Source organism: Phyllobates terribilis, unplaced genomic scaffold, assembly GCF_046119375.1.
Source record: "Phyllobates terribilis strain yellow unplaced genomic scaffold, ASM4611937v1 Scaffold_10__3_contigs__length_209671492, whole genome shotgun sequence".
Classification (NCBI taxonomy): domain Eukaryota; kingdom Metazoa; phylum Chordata; class Amphibia; order Anura; family Dendrobatidae; genus Phyllobates; species Phyllobates terribilis.
The window spans coordinates 148549466-148572762 of record NW_027362770.1 but is presented as its reverse complement, the minus strand read 5'-3'; the positions used below and the strand labels follow the sequence as shown (position 1 = coordinate 148572762).

At 45.5% G+C, this 23297-nt stretch overlaps 1 protein-coding gene across 4 annotated transcripts in view; it reads right to left on the bottom strand.

The window, feature by feature from the left end:
• Positions 1-11277: 11277 nt before the first annotated feature.
• The window catches only part of RFX4 (regulatory factor X4), a 94105-nt gene continuing 82085 nt past the window's right edge, over positions 11278-23297 (bottom strand). For 3 of the 4 annotated variants that reach the window (XM_073649910.1, XM_073649911.1, XM_073649913.1), the window contains exons 16-18: positions 20835-20994; positions 20604-20742; positions 11278-16100 (exon numbers count right to left, since the gene is read on the bottom strand). In XM_073649910.1, the coding sequence (XP_073506011.1) occupies positions 15831-16100; positions 20604-20742; positions 20835-20994 (569 nt within the window). In that variant the 3' untranslated portion in view covers positions 11278-15830. The remainder of the gene's footprint in view (positions 16101-20603; positions 20743-20834; positions 20995-23297) is intronic. The other variant, XM_073649912.1, reaches the window with a different exon arrangement.

The following is a 23297-nucleotide window of genomic DNA, read 5'->3' as shown; positions in this document are numbered from 1 at the left end:
TGCTGCCTTTTTGGTGAAACCGGGAATAAACCTTCGGTAGTAGCCTACCAACCCGAGGAACTGCCGCACTTCTTTTACGCTGGAGGGGCTTGGCCATTCCTTAATTGCGGTGATCTTATCAGGGTCGGGAGCCACTCCGTCAGCGCTCACCACGTGTCCCAGGTACTGCACCTTTGGTTTCAGGAGGTGACACTTGGAGGGTTTCACCTTTAGGCCGTAACTTGCCAGAGCTTCGAACACTTCCGCCAGGTGTTTCAGGTGGTCCTCATACGTCTTGGAATATACGATGACATCGTCCAGGTACAACAGGACCGTCTCGAAGTTTCTGTGGCCCAGACAACACTCCATTAGTCGTTGGAAGGTTCCCGGTGCGTTGCAGAGTCCGAACGGCATGCAGGTGAACTCGCTAAATCCCATCGGGGTGGTGAATGCGGTCTTCTCCCGGTCCGCCTCTGCTACAGGAACCTGCCAGTACTCGCTAGTGAGATCCAAGGTAGAGAAGAAGTTAGCAGATCTTAAAGCAGCCAATGACTCCTCTATCCTTGGTAAGGGGTACGCATCCTTGTGTGTGATACGATTGATTTTCCGGTAATCTACACACATCCTCATGGTGTTGTCTTTCTTTCGGACTAAGACTAGTGGAGCTGCCCAGGGGCTACAGCTATCCCTGATCACCCCAGCCTCCTTCATGTCTCTAAGCATCCCCTTGGCGTGTTGGTAGTGGGCAGGGGGTACGGGTCGATACCTCTCTTTTATAGGAGGATGGTCTCCCGTGGGGATGTGGTGTTCTACCCCCTTGACTCGCCCGAAGTCTAACGGGTGTTTACTGAACACTCTCTCGTACTCCTGAACCACCCGATAGACTCCTTGTTTCTGGTGTGCGGGAGTGGAGTCAGTACCCAGATGTAGTTGCTGACACCAGTCCTCCATGTTTTTCTTAGAGCCGTTACCTTCCTCCGGGTGAGATGGAGGCAAGGGTTCCACAGATTGTATAGAATTTTGGTTAATGGTATATAATTTGGCTAGCGTGGCATACCGGGGCAGGTACACTTCCCTCTCCCCGATATTTATTATGCGAACGGGCACCCTCCCATGGCGTACATCAACCACCCCCCGTGCTGTCAAAATGGTGGGCCTACTGTCCGAGTAAACTGGTTCTACCATTGCCTGGTAATCTCTACCTCTCAGACCAATAGCTGCCCGGCACCAAATCATCATTTCACTTTTTGGGGGCATGGCAATAGGAAAAGGGTCACACATTCTTACGCTACCAATCTCACCGCCGGAGAGTTCCACCTGTTGCCGTCGCATCAGTGCCCGGATCTCTTTCTGGAGCACCCGCTGCTCGCCGGAGCTGGCGTTCTTGGCAACCTGCTGTAAAAGGAAAATCACCTCTGCAAGACAATTTTCAATTACATTAGTTCCTAGAGTTATTTTTGGGTGACTCTCATGCTTGTCAATATCTACAATGATCAGTCCCTGTGCTGCCAGTTCGACTCTACCGATTTTGATGGTCACCTCTTTAAATCCGATCTGTGGCACGGGCTGGCCATTGCTGGCGATGATACTCAAGTCGTCGTCAGGGTAGCGGGTAATATCCGAGTCATTCCAGTACTGCTTAAAGAGCACGTACGGGATGGTGGTGACCTGTGACCCGGTGTCCAGTAGGGCACTCATGGGAATGCCATCCAGTACCACAGGCAAGACTGGACGTCCTCCCACATATCTGTCGCGCCAGTTCGATGGGCCTGGTGATCTTTTTCCTGGGGGTTGGCCCTCTACCCCAGGTTGTGCCCGTTTAAAGAACAGTACCTTGCCATATGTCCGGGTTGATTGCAGCGGCGGCAGATGGGTCGTCCGTCCTCGCTGTATCGGTCACTGGGTCTTCCTCTGGCCGGTGGGGTCCTCCTTGGTCGACGCCACGGGATGTCCTCCGGTCCGGATGCCAGCTGGATCTTCCCTGGGGTGGAAGCCTGTAAAGACTGCACAGTTCGGGTTAGCGCAGCAACGCTCTTAGCTAGCTCTTGGACCTGATGGTGTAGGTCTGGAGCCGGGTCATTGTCCAAAGCCTGCGCATCAGCTCCCACAGGCCCTGCCGACAAGGGCGCCGCCTCCTGGTGGTAAGTGATAGCAGGGCGCCTGTGGGTCACAACGCCACCCGGTGCCGGTTCTCGGAGCACCCGGATGGCTCTGTCCTTGAACTGTGCAAAGCCCAGATGGGGATCCTGTAAGGCCATTGCCCGCAACTGGGTTCGGTGGGTATTACAATACAGTCCCTCTATAAACTGTTCGGTCAACAGCCTGTCCTCATTTCCCACTCCATCAGGGTCGGTCTGCTTAATGGCCCTCAGGGCCTCTTGTAGGTTTAGTGCATAGTCCCTTATACTCTCATGCGCTCGCTGCTTGCACCCGTAGAATCTAAGCTTAATCTCGGCTGAGGTGCGGGTATCAAAGGTGTCCTTCAGCCGGGTTAGTATCCCTGCGACAGTCTTCCTCCCAGGTGGCCAGGATTTTACTTCCCTTTTGGCTGCCCCGGTTAGTTGGGCCACCAGGATGCTCACTTTTTGCTCTTCTGTGAGGGGGTACACCTGGAAGAGGCTATCCAGCTTTTCTCTAAAGTCATGCAGGGTATGTGACTCCCCTGAGTACTGGGGTAGCCAAGCTGCTCCCGGGATATAGGGCATGGTGAAGGGCATAACTGCAGCAGCGGTAGCGCTGGCGGGGGTTGAGGCAGTGAAGCTCTCCTCCGTATCCGACATCTTCCTCCCCCCTAGTGGACCGTGGCCTACCTTGCGATGATCCTCTTCCGTAGGCCGCGGCTCCGCAGTGGATCGTCAGGGTTGAGGACCTTCCGTCGCGCTCCTGTGACGTCGGCGTCTGCTGGGCTCCTTCCAGGACCTTACGCAACGTCCGGATGTGAGGCGGTGCTTCAGTTCTCGCGCGCTTTCGGAGTCCACGCCCCTCTTCTTCCCGCGCGGCGTCCTCAAGATGGCGTCCAATGGCGGGAAAACTCCACGGATGGCGGGAAGAAGGCAGAAGATGGCGCCGGATGGCGGGAATCTTCACATATGGCGGGAAGAAGGCTGAAAATGGCGCCGGATGGCGGGAATCTTCACCGATGGCGGGAAAACTTCACAGATGGTAAGTTTTAAAAGTCTCTTTTTCAGGCACGCAGTACCCGGTGGTTGCGGGCACGAAATCCTGCCGACTACGCCAAAGTTGACGCGCCCCTGGGCCTGTGTCGCGCTGCGTTGCGCACGCGGGAGCTTACCCGGAGCCGGATCTCTTGAGGGTTGTAGTCTCGTGGCGGTGACCCGGTCCGTGCCCAGGGAGTCAAACTGAGCGGCGATGTAACAGCGGTAGATGCAGGACGACTACGCCACCCGTTGAATGCAGCTATGGAGCTGCCGCTGCAGGACAGTCCGCTGAGGCCGGTGGATGGATGGTGCAGCGTAGATGGTATAACCCCCAACGGGAGGGGTATGGCCTCAGGGCAGCAGATGTGGATGATGGGGGTAGCAGGAACCACTCAGAGACGGTGCGGTGTAATTCAGGGTCTTTACTGGTAACAACGATAGACCCTCCCGGAGTACTTGCTAGTGAACGGGGCCTGGTCAGTCCTTGAGCAGATGGGATCTCCCCTGGCCAGGCGGAGTTGTAGGCCTCCCAAACTGACTGTACTCTTCTGGCTACCTTGCTAGAAGCGGATATAAGTAGCCCACGTCCCTGAGTGTACCGTGTGGTGCTCACCCGTATGGCCGGTGACTCGGGGCCTTCTAATGGCTTCCGCTCCACGATGGCGGTGCTGGTCCCACGCGTGTGACCGTGCCTTCGGGTTTCTGGGCCTGAGGACCTGAAATCCCCTGCCGGTCGTCTTCTGCTGCTGGGTAAGAGTTAGTCCCCACAGCCTCGGACGCCGGGTCCGGTAAGAAAGCTTCTCAGTCAGGGCGAGCTCTGCAGCTGCCAGCCCCTGACTCGTAGTAATATTGCTCCCACTGAGCTTCTGCTGTTTCTTCCTATGCTGTTTCTCTGTCTCTACTCTCCTTGACTGACTAACCCTGCCTCAGCCCAGGGTTTATACAGGGGAAGTCCTTCCCCTCCCAAGACTGGGCAGGAGGTGTGGCATGCACAGGATCCCTGACCAAAGGACCTCCCACCTGCTCTCAGACATAACATTACATTACTGTGGAAAACCAGACCCCTGGGGTGCCACAAATATTCTCCTTAGGTTCCCAGGACCTCTCTTCGGGAGCGAATCCCTTCCAGTCAACAAGGAAGAAAGTCTTGCCTCTCACCCTATTCATGGCCAAGATGTTCTTCACTTCAAAAACATCATCTGAGGTGGCTGGCGCGGGCGTGGTGCCAGTATCCTTGAAGAAGGGATTCAGGATGACCCGCGTTAGCAGAGATATGTGGAAGGTATTCGGAATCCGTAACGAAGGAGGCAACTTCAGTTTATAGGAAACCTTGTTGATCTGCTTCACCACTTCGTGATAAAACGAGAAATCAACTTGTAAGAGGGAACCTTCAGTCGTGCGTACCTGGCCGAGAGCCATACCTTGTCGCTAGGGCAGAAGCACGGAGAATCCAGGCGCTTTTTGTCCTCATGTCTCTTCATACGGGCGGAGTATGCTTCTAGAGTGGCTTTGGTGTCTTCCCACAACTTTACAAAATCCCTGGAGAGGACATCAGCCGCAGGAACATCAGAAGAAACAGTCACCGGAAGGGGAACCTCGGGTTGCCTACTGTGCATACCCGGGGTCTTCAGTGGGCGTAACGCTACTCAGACCACACAAGGTGAGGGTAAAACAGCATGGCAATACTTTATTGAACCACAAAGCAGACAATAAACACACAGAACAGTCCCAGCAAACACCCTGCGACTTTGGAGACTTCCAGGGCCGACTACTTTAACCAGTGACCCCCTCTTCAGGCGGGCCCCCACAGAGAGGAGGTAGCGGCAAGCTTAGGAAGCTAGCAGTCCATCGAGGTACAAGGCCAGGTGACCCGTGGGTCAAATTCTGGCCTCTCCGAGAGTTTCCATGGGGCTAGGCGACCGGTGGGTCCCTCCTGGCAACTCCAAATGTCTCCATGGGTTCTAGGTGACTGGTGGATCCCTCCTAGCAACCCGAAAACAACATATCCATGGGGCCAAGTGACTTCTTAGTCCTCTCCTGGTCTCCCCAAAAGTATCCATGGTCTCCCTGATGGTTAATGGAGCAGATTTGAATCTTTCCAGTCAGGGCCGGTACCCTTAGACTAGAATCATGTAGAATACAAAACTGTGTCTCTTTGGATAATGCCATGCAATCCATCTACTGTCCTGAAGGATGTCTCTCATTCTCCTTGTAAAGTCTTTCTGAATCTCCTTCCCAAGACTGACTGCTACAGAAGCACATCTCCTTTTTAAATACACATCCACAGGTCAAGAGGTTTTTGGAGGGCAGCCTCACATGGCTCAGCCCTCATTGTTTGAGATAATCAATTTACATAGTTGGTATACAGTGGGCTCTTTAAATCAACATTCATCTGGCTTTTAATACATTTAGCATATTAGCAAACAACATTGTTTCCAACTTCAAGAGGAGATAACAATCATGGTTATACAAATACTGGTCTGTTCTTATTGACCAGACACAAATACACAAAGATAATAGGGTATTTCTCTTGGATTAACAAATCTAAACGTCTGGCTTATTAAGATTTTACTCTGTATTGTCACACCGACTGAAAACATTGTAGAAAGGCTCTCCCAAGGCTTCACCAACGTGATTGTTATACGAGAACTCAGTCCAGGGAAGTAACATCACCCAATCATTGTGGTGGGCTCAGGACCTGGTTGACACGCTCCACTTGCCCGTTGGACTGAGGGTGATAGACCGAGGAGAAGTCCAAGACGATATCCAGTGCTTACAGGGGGCTCTCCAGAATCTGGAAGTGAATTGCGAACCTCGATCGGACACAATGTGACGAGGAAATCTAGCAGGTGGAAAATATGTTTGATGAAGCTGTCAGTCAGTTTGGGAGCAGACGGAAGAGCAGACAACGGGGTAAAATGCGCCATTTTGGAGAAGCGATCCATGACTACCCAGATGATGGTGCAATCCTTGGATATTGCAAATCCATTATGAAGTCCATTGCTATATGCTGCCACGGACCCGACAGCATGGGCAATGGCAAGAGAGGACCAGTAGGAAGTTGTCTGGGGATTTTATTGTGGGAACAAATCAGACAAGCAGTTATGAAGGCATAGATCTCCCTCCTCATGGATGGCCACCAGTAGTAGCGAGAAATCAATTGTAGTGTCTTTCTTTGTCCCGCATGACCAGCCACATTGGATGAGTGGCCCCAAGACAAAACTCGCTCCCTATCAGATTCGGAAGGGTCTTCCCTGGGGGCATTCGCGACAATCTCACTGGAGCGACAGTAACCATCTTGGATTGTTCAATGTCTAGTTGAGGATCCTCCTCTTGATCCTGGGACAGAAATGATCGAGAAAGGGCATCAGCTTGGATATTCTTGTCACCGGACCTGAAATGTAACAAAAAGTTAAAGCGGGCAAAAAACAAGACCACCTTGCCTGGCGTGGAATAAGTCACGGAGGTACGCCAGGTTCTTTTGATCCGTGTAAATGACCACTGGATAGACTGCTCCTTCAAGCAGATACTGCCATTCTTCCAAAACCATCTTAATGGCGAGTAACTCCCGGTCACCAATGGAATAGATACGTTACGGAGCGGAGAAAGCCTTCGAGAAGAAACCACAGGACACTCGATGACCCGAGGAAGATTTGTCAGTGAGCATAGCCCCAACCCCTAACGAGTATGCGTCCACCTTGCACACGGGAGGACTCGGGTGAGATGTTTAAAGCCTCCAGCTTGGTAGTCAGGGACTGTAACTGCATCATCAACTTCCCCTGCACACCTTTCTGTCGGCAGAGCTCTTGGTACATGGTCTGATCAGACTGGAGTCGGGACCCAGCCGATTCCATGGCCTGAGCAAACTGTCACGTACGTGGTTTGTGGAACCACTGAGCCACGGACCGAGGAATGCCTGGAGGGGCATAACTAGGGGCCTCGCCCAATCCGACACCGGATGCACGGTGGTTTTACGACTCCGCGATCCGAGGAGGGACGAGGGAGGTGGCCCAGGTGCTACTACAAAACAGACCAACGGACATTCAGCAGCTGGACCCAGTAGGACAGGTAGACTGGGTTGCACCGGAGTGCAGCAGACTTGGTTTACACCGGGGTGCGGTAGGCTGGGGTGCACCGGAGTGCAGAAGAGTTGCACCGGAGTGTAACAGGCTTGGTTGCACTAGAGTGGAGCTGGCTTGATAGCATGGACTAGTACGCAACCTTTACAACATAGACTGTAGAACAGGAAGGTTGCTCAGGCACGGGTGAGTGTACTGACAGGCCGGAGTCCCTGCCTGTCAGGGCGGGGATCCGGTGTTTCACTAACATGGCACTGCGCAGGAACTAAAGAAAAATAACGGGAGACTCAGGAGAACAGCAACATTTACACCAGGTAAGAAATTACCATTTATGGCAAGTGACTGAGCTACTTTATCATATTCTAGAAAAAAAACAAAAAAAAAAACAAATGAGCATAAACCGCTTAGTAGGTAAATAGTAATAGTACATGGAACTAACATAGGGTACTTAGTTAACCTCATTTGTTTTTTTCTTGGGTTGTGACTATGAAATGGCCACAGTGTGAACGTGCTCTTACATATTGCACGTATACCAGCTTACGCTCCGGCTCATTTCTTTGGTTTTTCTTTATCATATTCTAGTATAAATACAAATCATACACAAGACCCCAGACTACAGCTCCTAAATACGAAGTTGAGTCAAAAATATTCTGCACTATGGTTATATGAAAACTTCTGTCGGCCACACTGTCTTTTCTGCACTTTCTCTATGAGGTCGCTGTCTCCTCATCCAGACATTTTTTCTCCCACCGCAGTCACAAATGAACTGATGTAACACATGCAAACGTGCCCAGTAGTTTGCATGTGTTACATCAGTTCATTTGTGACTGCGAGGCGAGAAAAAATGTCTGCCGCACTTGTGATTTGCAAGAAAGAAAAGGGTGTGTCTGGTGCGGATATTTCTGGAAGGTTTTGTGCACAGAATGGAGAAAGTGTTCTGTCACAAAGAAATATGTATGAAAGGATAGAAAAGTTCAAGGAAGGTTGCACTAGTGTCAACCACAAAGAAAGAGCCGGACACCCATCCATGTCCATGACTGATGACAACATAGAGCATGGACATGAACTGATGACAACATAGAGCATGGACATGAACTGATGACAACATAGAGCATGGACATGAACTGATGACAACATAGAGCATGGACATGAACTGATGAAAACATAGAGCATGGACATGAACTGATGACAACATAGAGCATGGACATGAACTGATGACAACATAGAGCATGGACATGAACTGATGACAACATGGAGCATGGACATGAACTGATGACAACATGGAGCATGGACATGAACTGATGACAACATAGAGCATAGACATGAACTGATTCCGTTGGACAGACGAGTGAAAGTGCATTAGGTCCCCTGAAAGAAGCCTTGCGAGGATGAAGATTCATTATGCTGTTTTAACCCTTAAAAATCACTTAAAAGTGTCATTCACTTGCTGCCAAATGCCTGTTGTCAAGTGTAATCTGTCTCTAGCAGCCAAGACACCTTGACAAATTACAGGAAATGACGTTGGATCATTGTCTCTCTACAGAAAGTGAGGACCTGTCTGTGTCTCTCTACCGGAAGTGAGGGCCGGCCTTTGTCTATCTACAGGAAGTGAGGTCTGATCATTGTCAATCTACAGGAAGTGAGGGCCCGTCTGTGTCTCTCTACCGGAAGTGAGGACCGGCCTTTGTCTATCTACAGGAAGTGAGGGCTGATCATTGTCTATCTACCGGAAGTGAGGGCCAGCCTTTATCTACAGGAAGTGAGGGCCAGCCTTTATCTACAGGAAGTGAGGGCTGATCATTGTCAATCTACAGGAAGTGAGGGCCCGTCTGTGTCTCTCTACCGGAAGTGAGGGCGGATCTTTGTCTCTCTACAGGAAGTGAGGGCTGATCATTGTCTATCTACCGGAAGTGAGGGCCAGCCTTTATCTACAGGAAGTGAGGGCCAGCCTTTATCTACAGGAAGTGAGGGCTGATCATTGCCTATCTACATGAAGTGAGTGCGGGTCTTTGTCTCTCTACAGGAAGGAAGGCGGGTATTTGTCTCTCTACAGGAAGTGAGAGCGGGTCTTTGTCTCTCTACTGCATGTGAGGGCGGATTTTTGCCTCTCTACAGCAAGTAGGTGCGGTTATTTTTCTCTCTACAGGAAATGAGAGTGGGTCTTTGTCTCTGTTGTTGCTCTGCTGTTTGACAAACTACATACAGACCTATCAGAGTCGAGCTTTCAGTTCAATGCAGACAAGCCTTTTGACAATGCAGATCAAATGCATGCTGGGAAGTAAGTGAAAGGAAGTTCTGGCATGTATAGTGCTGGAAGAGTGCTGATGCATAGGATTCACCTAATGAAAGTTACAGGGCTTGAGAATTGGGATGGTTCCGGAACATATTACTCTCGGATGTTAACCGAAAGCTATTTTAATTTTTTTTGTAGGGGGTGAGGTCAGCAAGTCTATGCTTTTCTATAGATTTTGTATGAAAGGACAGGTTTACTTTAAAGATATTTGCCAAGATGAGAAAACTGCTGACCTATTCTTAGCATATGACATCAAAATCATGTCCTACTCTTGATATTCGTACCGATCAACTGATTGAAGGCGAGGTGGTGCACAAGACTCTAGAGTGCAAATCACCTCACTGAATATTGTCCCAGATGCCCCCTTTATAAAGTCCTCACCACCATTTCCAAACCTTGTTTTATGACAGAGCATTTTGGTTATCATCCAAAAGAAACCTTCAGAAGAGTTTTGGGAGACTTCAGCATCACCTGAGAGATTTACCAAATCTTCAAGGAGTCCAGGAAGTTTCTTCTTTTTTCCGAGAGCCTCCCACATATGCTGGGAAAGTTGTCGGTGGTGTGGTTACGGCTCTAAACTAGTATGGACTCGGGTCACATATCAGCTCTAAATTTATAGGTTGCAGTCAGTGGATTCCCTAAGACAAAGAATGAAGCAGATCTGAACTTTCTCCATTGAGAAAAACTTTTCACAATTAAATTGGCACAATCATTGTTTTTGCTCACCTTCCGATCAATATTGTCACGTGACCAACATTCACAGCCCGAGTATGGACAGCAATGAACCCAACTGCCTCATTCGGTGTAGGTCTTTTAGGCTGTTTGTCACACTTGTGGGTGTGGACCCACTGCGCCACGGACCGGGCTTACCCTTGAGGGGTGTAATTAAGCGGCTACCTGGCCTTCACTAAAGCCTCTGATGGCGAGGTTAGGCTTGAGCTGCAGGTAGCCGCCAGGTACCACTCCAGAGCAGTTCCTGGTACTGCAGCAGCTTACCCCAAGGGTCAGGGACGCAGGTATGGACTCGAAGTGTCAGGCAGTACAGGTTCTGGATTACTGGTAGTATGGACTCTGGTGTTGTTCAGACGGACCAGGTTCAGGTACTAGTGCAGATTTTGACAGGATGGGTTCGAGATCAGGTTCGTGTACAGACTGTATGGGTTCAGGTTCTGGTTAGCAGGACGATTTCTGGAGAATGGGATAGACTCAGGTACAGTATTGCAGAAGGGGAACGGGAACACAGGAACCTAACAACAGACTAGTGAGCTAAAGACAGACACACTAGGCAATGTAGTTGCTCAGGCACCTCCCTACAGGAGAGAGTGCCTTAAATACCTAATGCCTCCCAGCTATAGGCTGGGTGCATTTCCAGAGTGTGTGCGCTATTCTTTTAAGAAGCGTGTTGCTGGGGAACTTATGCGACGTGCGCGAGCCCTGGGAACAGGAAGGCTGGAGCTGGAAATGCCACCGAGTGGCCGTGGCGGTGAGCATGTCGGCGTCCCTGCTGGGAGGAGGGAGAAAAACCGTGCAGGGCCGCCGGTGTTACACTGTGGAGTTTGGGTTTGGAGAACTGCGCGTGGTCTGTACTCGGACTGTGAAGGTCAGACTTGTGAAACAGGTCATAAACTTTGTTTTCTCTATCGGCATTATGGTGAACCATCTTACAACAGATCTGGAACTGTGCCACCCAGTAACAATCAAAAACTTTACAAGCAAAACAGTAGAATAGTAAATTTCCAGTAAAACTGTTTATTGGCGTGAACACTCGCTTTACAGCTGTACAAATAATATGAATATTTCCGTTTGCAACGCGCACGGTTATCACACTCGCTGCTAGCAATATATTATCTACAGATTGCTGCGACGTTATATCGACCATTTATTATTGTCTTACCCATAGGGTAATAAGTCCACTTTATTTCCTCAGTGCGTTTTTTTGTAAATATATTCCTGTTAATTTCATCTACTAGAGAAACAAACCTTACAATACTACCATTAGACGTAACAATCCACGTGTACACTAACACCGCATTGCAAATCCCTCAAGGCACTGGTGTAATTGCAGATACATACTACATCGCAAACATTCGAGGATCTGACGGCTCTCCGGACATGTCTGTGTTAGTAAATCCTTGTTTTCCCCATAAAATAACAATTTGTGGTCATCTCTTCTTCCAACTCCATGTCGTTCCTCTCTTATACCCCCCAGGAAATGTATAACTAAATAGACAACTGGGTGTTGCTAGTTGTGGGTGTGTTCATTCACTTTTCGACACTGTCCAATCAGTGCTGACTATGAAGGACACATTCTATTAAATAGGGGGATGAATATAAAGACCCTTTTTGTCAATTTATTCTTATCTCCAGAAGGAATAACGATGAGAAAAGACGCTTCAGAATTGGTATTTAATACAAAATGTAAGTATTTGCAAATGTAGACATTTCCAGAGAGCTGACCATGAATAGAGAACTTTGTCCTTGTGTTAAAGACATACCAAATTCATACTAGCTTTAAAGGGAATCTGTCTGCAGGTTTTTGCTATGTAATCTGACAGCAGCATGATGTAGGGGCAGAGACCCTGATTCCAGCGACGTATCACTTAGTTTACTGGGTGCAGCAGTTGTGATAGAATCACAGTTTTCTCTGCTGCATATCTCGGAATGCTGAGCCCTGTATAACCCCTCCCACACCACTGATTGGCCGCTTTCGGTGCACACTGTATATTGACTGCCAATCAGTGCTGGGGGCGTGGCTGGACTGGGAGGCAGGAGACACTTAGTCCTGTAGTGATAATCTGCTGATAAAACACTGATTGTATTGTAACATAAAAACACAACCCAGTAAGTGACACATCACTGGAATCAGAGTCTCTGCCCCTTCATCATGCTGCTGTTACATTGCATAACAAAAACCTGCTGACAGATTCCCTTTAATGGCCATGCTAGAACAATGGCCCAAATTTTAGATTTGACAGCACAGGATCGCTCTTCACTTGTGCCAAAATGCTACCCCCTCTCGAAATCTATGAAGGTTGCATAAGCCTGATATGACATGAGCCTCATACTGCATACAAAAAAATGAAGACGTTACTTGCAACAACCAATTAGAACACAACTGTGAAGGGTAACTAAACTTTTAAAAAGTTTTCATATTTTTTAGCCGCTGTATAATAGTTTTGATTGGTGGGAATCCGGGTCCTGACACACCCATCAGCCGCTCAAAGGACTCAACAGAAGTGCTCAGCTTAACTTTTTGCTTGAACAGATATGTGTACAGACCCATGCTGAGCCTACTTAAAGGGGTTGTCCACCACCTGGAGTAGTCCCGTTTGTAAAATAAAAATACTGTATACTCACCTCCTGCACTAGCGCTGCTCTAGCAATGTCGCCTCTGGGTCTCCCGTGCCTTTGTTATGCCACAGGAGCCCTGCAGTCAATCAGCAGCCACTATTGGGCTGCAGCGCTGTCACTTCTTCTATTTTTCCAAGGTTCACGCCTTCGGACTAACCTCAAACAAGCGGAAGTAGTAAGAGCACAGCCGCCCAATAGCAGCTGCTAATTGTCTGCAGGGCTGACATGGCATAACAATGGGGCAGGAGGTAGTGGACAGCCTCTTTACTGCTAATCCGAGTGTTTCTGCCCCCTCCTTGAAAGATCAGTGGTGGTCTCAGGACCTTGGATCCATCCATTCAAAAGTACAAACAGTGGCAACAACATATCAGAACTTTTTAAAAAGTTTAGTTGCACTTTGTTCTTTCCAATGTGGGTTGAAAGACTTTATCTTACTGGTTTATATAGGCAACTGCTCCACAGACTGAAATACTGTAGAGTAGCTAAATCAGAGATATTGTAAGTACTGGATATGGACATTAAAAGGACCTGTCACTTGCCAGAAATATGTAATTTTTTGCTATCTGGTGTAAATGCCGTTGTCCTCATGAATCCAACGCTGTTTTTCTTCTGTTCCTGCGCCTCTCCATTGCTGAGATATGGCCTCCTCTTCTCTGTATGTTAATCTTATAATCTAAGTGGGCGTGGTCTTCAACTCTACTCTGTGGGCGTATTCTTGAGGACCACACCCCCTTGCAGATCAAGACTAGATGTATATACAGAGAAGATGGAGTCGTATCTCAGGAACAGAGAGGAGCAGGAAAAAAAGAAGAACATCGCCGGATTCAGGAGAACATTTCCGTTTACATCAGGTAAAAAAATTTACTATAAATTACAAGTTACAGGTCCCCTTTAATAAGCACAATTAAAGGTCCTGTCTGTATTTTACCAGTCCTGTGGTAAGTACATTATGTATGTCATCAGTGTCCCTGTTCCAATGTACCAACAGCAGGTGATGGCAATCTCTGTAACTTAATTCAACCATGAAAACACTGACTAATGGGGTTTTTTAAATCTGCTTGTAGGTAGTCAGACTGACAACTTCATGACCACATTGGTGGTTAGGAGGCATCACATGAACAATAAAAATACTCAATAAGGCTCAAGACTTTAAAATTAACCATTATTTGCCATTACGAGGTCATGAAAGTCTGATCCGGCTTAGGTCATTCATCCCCAACTTGTAGCCCGCTGGCATTTTGCATTATCAGATCTACAACTCCCTGATAAGAGTTGTATATCTCAAAATACAATATATACAGTATATAAAATTATATATATTTAATTAAAAAAAAATGTCACAATTTATTTTGGAGGGTGCATTTAATAAATGATGGTACACAGAGCTGACTTGGCAGTACATTCCATTACATTGGCATTACAAGAGAAGGAAAGGGGGGCTTATATTTAATCATATATTTGTAATGTGTCATTGGGTAATTTATTTAATTTTTTAGGCCATTTATTGACCTATACCAAATAGGGCCATGTGGATCTAAGGTCTCCTTTATACTGCCCTTGCATTATCTGTTTACGGCATATGCGAGGATAGCTCCCAAAGCATACGTCTAATGTATCAAGACTCCACCATTGATCCAACAGAGGGTCTTTTATGGTCTCCATCAGGCTGGAGTACATATTTTTCGACCATATAGGAATTGCACAGTCTGCTTTAGGGTGCAGTAAAGCAGACCTCAAAAAAAGGTGTTACTTGTATTTGAGATGGCTATTCTGGAGGGTTTTATCAACATTTCTAGGTGTAATATTATATTACTTTGTGAAAATTCATACTTACCAAAATTTTCTATAAAAAATTCAGGATACTTAAGACCCACTTTATGCATACCCCCCACCATAAAGAAGCACATTTGATAAACCACACCTCTTTTGTACTGGCGGTCATGGGACTATTGTTGTGAGAATGGAAATTCAAAGGTTAGGCAACATAACCGACACCACAGCTTGTAGTACTCATAAGTCCCAGACAGTGTCAGACTGAAGAACATTGGGCCCACCAGAGGATTTGATTCTGAAGGCCCACCTTTCTCCCCCACTCAAGAGCCCCATAGCAGCTACAAGGTTTGCACTATGAACTCTCCTGAAGGAGAAGCAAGGGCCCACCGGAGGATTCTCCAGTTCTCTGGTCGGCCAGTCCAACCCTGGTCCCAGGTCATGGTAAAACCGAACCCTGCTCCTACCCTGGGGTTCAGTTTTACCATGCGCTTATGAAATGGGGTATCTTCATATATTCTTATATAACAGACCATTGTTCAAAATATATTTTTTCCTCTATATTTTACTGTAATTTTTTGAACATTTCACTGAAAGATTCAGGAACAGAGATCAAAACTAGATGCAGCTCAGAGTTAAGCCATAGTAATGGGTACTAGGCTAATATGGTTGTCATTGATTTCAGGCGTCCAAAGTTTTTTATTATTATTATTATTATTATTATTATTAAGTGCCTCCTGATTTAGCATGGACATCTGTGAAAAGTTAATGATACCAAGGGCAGATCTGCGAAGATACCTCTCAACCGCCCTTCGGGTGTCCTTAGGCGCCTGCCTTGTTTGACCGGTTGTGTCTCAACACAACTATAAAAATAAATACATAAGTATGGTTCTCCAATGAACCTATGAACCTACAGCAAAGAATATTGTTAGAACGGAAATTAATTACTATCTGGAACTTGCACCACATATGGTCAAATCAATGGGAATTAATAACATATAGAAGGCACCAATTGGCCCTACGTAGTGCTCTACAGTATCAATAGATTTTCTTTTTCTACAAGATTTTTTTGTTGTTGTCCTCTGTACATGTCCATTGTTTTTACAAGATGTGCCCAATGTGTTAATCCCTTTAATAGAATCTCAGTAACAAAACAAAGAAAAAGTTTTCGAAAGTTCCAAAATTCCCAAGCCGCAGTCTTCATTTAGCCCACCCCGCGCTAGCTTCTCCATTTATGTAGGCAAAGCCGGGAAAATGCTGCATGTGTTCATAGTCAGAGTTATGCCTTGTAGCCAGAGATGCGTACATGTCAGCAGAGCTTCCATATCGGGTAGAGTGCATGGTTGGACTAGAGTAACAAGAGTTGCCAGATGCTACTTCTTGCCATCTTGGTGTCACCTGGCTCGGATGGAGTCTCGGAGTACTGGTCATGAGGCATGGATCCATCCGGGTCTGGCTGTTGAATGAGTACTGAAAAAAAAAGAAAAATCATCAAAAATGGAATTTTATTTGTTATACAAACCACCAGGTATCTTACTTGGGACTATTGGGTTCACTCCTTACTGTGTGTTCACTATATCAATTAAAGGAATGCTCTGTATAAAACTATCCCAGTACTTCCTGCTTCCATGAAATAATAAAAAATTTAAAAACAGGTTTAGTCAGCTTAAAAAAAATAAATAAAAGAAGTAATACCCTAACAGCTTCAGTTTTGATGCTTAATTAGTCCTTAGGGTCTCTACTTCCTTATTCCAGAAATTACAGGAAATGCACACTCAGCCAATTACTTGCAGCAACAGTGACACACCTCAGACAGTTTTTGGTGAAGTGGGCATTTCTTTCAATTTATGGTGTGATGGAGTGGGACTCTAGGGAAAGAGTGACCGGTGGGAACAAGGTAAGAAATCTTTATTTGTTCCAGGACAAGATCCAGTCTAAAACGGGTTCAGACTCCTTCAAAAAAGGTAAAAGAAGTAATACTCACCCTCATCAATCCCTTGTAGCTTCTGTACTTATGCTTACAAGAATCTTGCTGCACTGTACTTTCCATGACACGAAATACCCACTCAACCAATTGCATGCAGCAACGATGATCCACCTCAGACAGTGATTGGTGGAGTGAGCATTTCTGTCCATTTATGGTGTGATGGGGTGGGGCCAGGAAGTAGAGACCGGTAGGAACCAGGTAAAAAATACTTGTTCCAGGACAGGATTCAGTCTAAAATGGGTTCAGACTGCTTCAAAAAATGTAAAAAAGTAATACTCACCCTCATCAATCCCTCATAGTTTCCGTATTTATGCTTACAAGATCTTTGCTGCACTGTACTTTCCTTGAACAAATATCAGTGTACATCTTCATAAAAAGCTGATGAGATATACCAAATGACTGCCCATGTATATAAAATAAAAAAAAACTCTTTATAGAAATAAAAAAAAAAACACACACAAAATATATAAAGATACCTCAATGCAAGGACACAAGACCAAGGTTCAAAATAATGTACATAACAAGAACATGCTCACTCTATAGTACCTGATGTTGCACTACCTCTTATCTATATCTTGCCTAATGTAAAATGCATATAGCCGTAGAAGGTAGACATCTGCAGAATATCATCATAGCCTGATGCTGCACTACTTTATATCAACAGCATGCCTAAGTCAAATCACATGTAATAATAGTATGTTTGGGATGTATCTCTCTATCATATGGTTACCTACATATAGGCGTATTGGGCTGTACATGCACGTCACGTATCCAGTGTGGTCTGGCGTCCCACTACCCCGACGCGCGTTTCATGCCATATCCACTTCTTCAGGGTGCGTACTGTACTTTCCATGAATGGAAATGCCCACTCAGCGAATCACTTGCAGCAACAATGTCCCGCCTCAGACATTGATTGGAAGAGTAGGAACTTCTATCCATTTCTGGTGTGATGAGAAGGCGCCAGGAAGCAGAGACCAGTGGGGTCCGAGTTAGAAATCTTTGATTTTCTGGCTGCAGCAGGATCCTCCCCCCTTTGCTGTATGTGTTGACTTACATGACTGAGCCTCACACTTTAGACTGAACTTTTTCCCCTTAGCTGATTTCCAGATGAAAATTGAGGAGATAAGCGGGAAATCGACAAAACTGTTTCAGCAGCACACAGAAAATGCTTTCCTTTAATATGTTTTTATATTATATACTTTATGTATAGTATATATATTTTTTGCATTTTGTATATATTTTAGTTCTACGCTCATTTCCATTGGCTGTGTCCATTGTGAATATGCCACTTGTCTCGGATTTATGAGCCTTCCTACTCATCTACAAGTTGGAGGATTGTGAAAAATGGACAACGGCACAGAGAAGTTTTATTTTTCCATCTTCTCGTCCGCAGCTGTGAATGTCAGAAGTTTAAAGGACAAAAAATATATTTTCTAAAAATAATACAGACTGTAAGTAACTTGTGGTGTATAATAAACGCTATTATGACGGGAAGATGGAAAGTCTTGTCATCGTGGGTCAGCTAATTGAAAATGACTCATTATTTTTCTTTTCCTCTGACTTTAGTGAAGAGACCATTGAAAGACAATGTTTTAAGGCCGTGTTGCTGGCATGCGTCTGACCAGCTCTCCAGTGAACTTTCTATTCAGTCCTTACAGACCATGCCATCTGCACAGATGTTGGCATGCTGCTGCCTCGGTCACCTTTCACACTGCGCATCCGGTTTAATAAGGGATATTTCGGTTCTGTTTTCCCACTGGTCTTTTCTGATGATGAAGGCGACACTTGTTGTGCTGTTCTTAACAGGAAATTACCATTTTTCTGGTGCAACAAGCTCTAAGCTAGCGGAAAGTGTTAACCCCTTGCTGCAATCTGAATTAAGGGGCAAATGTCAACAGGCTTATAGAGTTCATTAAAGGGGATGTAAGATGAGAAAATAATATAGTGGCTCAACTCGAAATCGGTTCTCTGATGTCCTCAGAAGTGGTGACCCCACGGATCAGCTTATCTGCAGGCTGTTCTCTGTATCTGTAGCTCACTTTTCAGCTTTGCTGTATAGACTGAGAAATAATCAGCAGAGTCATCTCACTATCATTAGAGTGTGGGAATGTAATAACAACTCTACTCTACTGCTGAAGGCATAGTTAATGCAGGTGTCACGATTCCTCCTCTCAGTGTGGTGAGTGGCAACTTAGCCGTCCGAACTAGGGTAGGGGAGTGCTAAACTGTCAGTGTGGTGAGTGACAGTCCAGTCACCCAATCAGGACCAGGGCGTGCTGGGTTTCCTACAGGTGTCTCCTGTTTGGAATTATTCCCAGGCTACTTAGCTGGCTGTCTACCTCTAATATCTGCCAGTTGTAGCTCTGCTCAGTTTGGTGCGTGTTTTCTCTGTGCTTTGAGTTCTAGTATTTTGATCTTTGTTGACTGACCTTGAATTTGCCTTTGACCATCCCTTTGCCTAGCCCCTTTGTCTTGATCAGTTACCTTCATGGAATTCAAACTCGGACTGTGACATGACTATGTCTTTGCCTTGTCCCTCTGTTTATGAAGTGCCCTCCTGGCTTTTGACCTCGAACTCCCTGACTTCCCTACCTCACGGCGTGTCCGTAAGTAGTGACTAGCGTCACAAAAGGATAGCCGGAAAAAACTTGATAAAAATTAGTGTTTCAAACTGTACAGTCACAAGAAGTACACAGTTATCAAAATTCGCACAGCTCACTTGGCATATCCAGAAGCTTCAGCTTTCTGTGCCTGATCTGACTTTGCCTCTCCATTTTCTGAAGCATTGCTGGCATTTTTTCCCGAATCTGCCTTTCCTTTTTTGGCCATCTACACCAAAAATGCAAAAATTTAGCAGGTTGAAAGCAAGTCTCTGAAAGGCCTGTCAGAATGGAGTGGTGACCACGCATTTACCCCAGCAATCAGCAAGTTATCTTATCTACAGGTTGTTATCTGTAGTGTGTCATTTACTGTTCTTTGTAGCTCAGTTTCAGCTTTGCTGTATAGATGGGAAAAGGATCAGCAGAGGCATCTTGCTATCATTAGAGGGTGGGTATTTTAAAACAGAAATTTTAGTGGGTCAAAGAGGGTCTCTGAAAGGCCTATCAGAATGGAGCGGTGACCACACCATGTGCCCCTGCGATCAACAAGTTGTCACCTTATCTGCAGGTTGTTATCGCAAGGCTGTCATTTACTGTTCTCTGTAGCTCACTTTTCAGCTTTGCTGTGTAGTCTGGCAAATAATCAGCAGAGTCATCTCACTATCATTAGAGGGTAGGGATTTAGGAACAGCTCTATTGTACTGCTGAAGTCATAGTCATGCAGGATGGAAGCACTCATACTCTGCTACTTTGTCTATATAAAGAATGCCAAATTTTTGTATGGCACCTCCCGGGGGAAACTTTTTAGAATCTCACCTGCATAAAGTATTGGACAACCCACTTTTTAAGTGTTCCTGAATTATAAACTTATACAAGAATGTCCCTCTGCTGCCCCCTCCGCCCAGGTTTAATCAGACTCACCAACCTCCTGTAATGTCCTGAAAAACTTGGGGAAAAGGGGAAGACCTCCTCAACTTACAGAGCAGTAAGGATTTTGGAAGGATTTTCATTGTCGTGGGGCGGATTAGACATTGGGTGGGCAGAGGAGAAGTGGAGTGAGCAGAAAAAAAGATGGAGGGGGCATGGACTATATAAGGTAAGGGGCATGGACTTTATAAGAGGCATTGCCAGAGCCACATCAATCTCCGCCTCCTGGACTCCAGCTTTTAAAAGTTGGCAAATATGGGTTTAATATGTTGGGAAATCCAGTAGAAAGTTTATGCTTTGTTGGAAATGACTTCACATGGAAAATCAAGCCTTGAATATTGACCAGAAAATGGGCTGTCCATGTAACATAAGGATACTCCGGGTCCCCCTGATACTGGTAGCGGTTTGGGCTCATGCTTGATATTAATGGCTGCATGCAGTGAAGGAACAGGTACCAACCTGAGACGGGCTTCTGTGATACGCTGTATAATGCAGTGGTGTGGTAATCCCAGATTCGTGCGGTAGAGATGTATATTGTGAGGCGATCGGATGTGGACTCTGGTTGCTGTAGGTTCCATAATTATAACTCCCCGTGTACCTTGACAAAAATAAAAAAAATGTCATTTTTACTAGAAAAACTTGTTGTGTTGGAATTTTTTCTTACTTTTTTTTTTTACACATTCAGCTTACCCATGTTCATCTCGGTGTGGATAGACAGGTATTCTGTGTGTGACAGATGGTGGCATGTGTGGACTTCTCATACAGGGTAACTGCTGGGTGTTCTCTCCAGGTCCATTGGCAGCTGTGGTGACAGTATATGTCAGTGACCAAGTGTATGACTGCATTGCACCTGCAAAAATTAAAGTAGCATAGTATGTTTCTTAGGGCTCATTCAGACGTCAGTGGTTTTCTCGTATGAGAAAATCGGTCCGAGTTTCACCAGTTTTTTTATCAGAGTTTGATCAGCGTGTCAGATTTTACCGTGAGAGTTTAGTCTGAGTTTCGTCTGTTTTTTCTCCTATAGAAAAATAAAAAGTTTCGAGCAGTCCAGGAAAAACGAACAGCTCTCCAATGGCCCCTTCCTTTCCACCAATCTACCTCAAGGGAAATGTAGTATTACATTGCAGCTCTTTAAAGAAATGGCCATACATCTAATAGATGGCTCAAGCCAGTCAGAGCTCAACCCCCATTTTTGAAGTTGATATGACTTAGTTGGGCAAATGGACAAGGGAGATCTTCAAGAAACAATCCCTTCAATCTTCAATGAGGGTGATCAATGATTGGAACAGGCGGCCACGTGAGGTGGTGAGTTCTTCTTCTAGGAAGTCTTCAAACAAAGGCTGGACAGACATCTGTCTGAGATGGTTTAGTGAATCATTCATTGAGCAGGTGGTTGGACCAGATGACCCTGGAGGTCCCTTCCAACTCTAACATTCTATGATTCCAAAAGAGGCCATTAACCTATCCATGTAGAGGCAACCAAGTAGAGGCTCCTAGAAAGGGGAGAAACCTCCTGGACTCCTGGAAGACTCAAGCGCAGCAGAAGGTTCCCAACACCCTTCTGAAACCAGCATCCAGAGCCACATTTATGGGACATGAATGGGGCATCGTCTGCCAAAAATGTGGATGTGGTAATGTAAATTAAAACATTTTTTGAAAGCTTCACTCAAATGCAAAAAAAGTACAGCGCGCCACACAAAAAAAGTGGATAAGGATATGGTCTACACTCTACAGACTCTAGAGCAACTGCTCTCGAGAAGTAGAAGGGTTCCTAACAAACCTTTCCCCATCCCTCTGGACTAGAAAGGTCAAGGATACATGGCCTCCTCCTCTCCGAAGCCTAGCAAGAGCTTGTCTGGGTCTGTCCACTTCCCAAGGAAGAGGAACAAGAAGTTGTATGGGTATGAGGAACCTGATGGCCACATACAGACCCGTAGACCTCAGGAAGGACATTCCTTAAGACCTTAACGACCAATGACCTTTTCGTCATAGGTCACTAAGGTAACTATGGAACTGTCTAAGGAGCCGATCCTGTTTGATACCAGGCAAGTGTCGGCTCTGTTACACAACCTTCCTATAATTGCAGTAAAAATTTAATTATTATTTTTTTAAATATAAAAAATTAATTCCCCGATTAAAAATAAAGAAATTTAATAAGTTTAACACTTATCTCCGAAAAGAAGAAAAAAAAAATCGACAAGCCAAAATTGCTATTTTTTAATAAAAACAAAACAATAAAAAAGTGATCAAAATGTCATATGTACCCAAAAATTATATAAATAAAAAACGACAGCTCGGGACAAAAAAAAAAAGCCCTCACCCAGCTCCGTGAACAGAACAAAATAAAGTTATCGGTTTTGAAGCAATGTTTTTCAACTAGATTACCTATGACTGGCACATCGGATCTCTACAATGAAGGGACAAGCGCCTACACAACCAGACCACTACTGCCGTATCTAAGAACATGGATCCTTGAAAATTTATAAGCCCAGCTGCATATATCATCCAACATGTGATACATACTCACACTCAATACATTGACCTAGTTATTTTATGTATTTATTTGGTTTTAATAATTAATATATGTCTTTATCTGATTAACTCTCTTGATCTTTGTGCTACTTTGCTGGCACCGGGTAACTCTGACTTTGTAGTATCAGGCCACAGTCCAGCATCGCCAGCATCAAGTGAAGACTATAACTATTGTTGGGTTATTTTCCTTTACAGGAAGGATTTTGCAGTGCGGACCACCCAGATAGTTAGCTCATTAGTATTTACTTATGTAAATGAGTTGATGGAAACAAAAAGTGAAATGCGTCAAACAATGGAAGCAATAAGAGCTATCATTTGCATTCCTTTAAAGACTAATGTGTATACAGCCAACCAGAACCGTCAGCGACACCGGTGTGCATGACAGATTCTAGAAGAACTGGGAGGAATAGTAATTATGGTCACAACTAGATAAACCCGAAGGCACAACTACTGCGTTCTCTGGAATTTACAGGAATTCAGTGTACATCTACCTATTATCCATCTATCTATCATCTATCTATTATCTATCATCTATCTATTATCTATCATCTATCATCTATCTATTATCTATCTATTATCTATCATCTATCTATTATCTATCTATTATCTATTATCTATCAT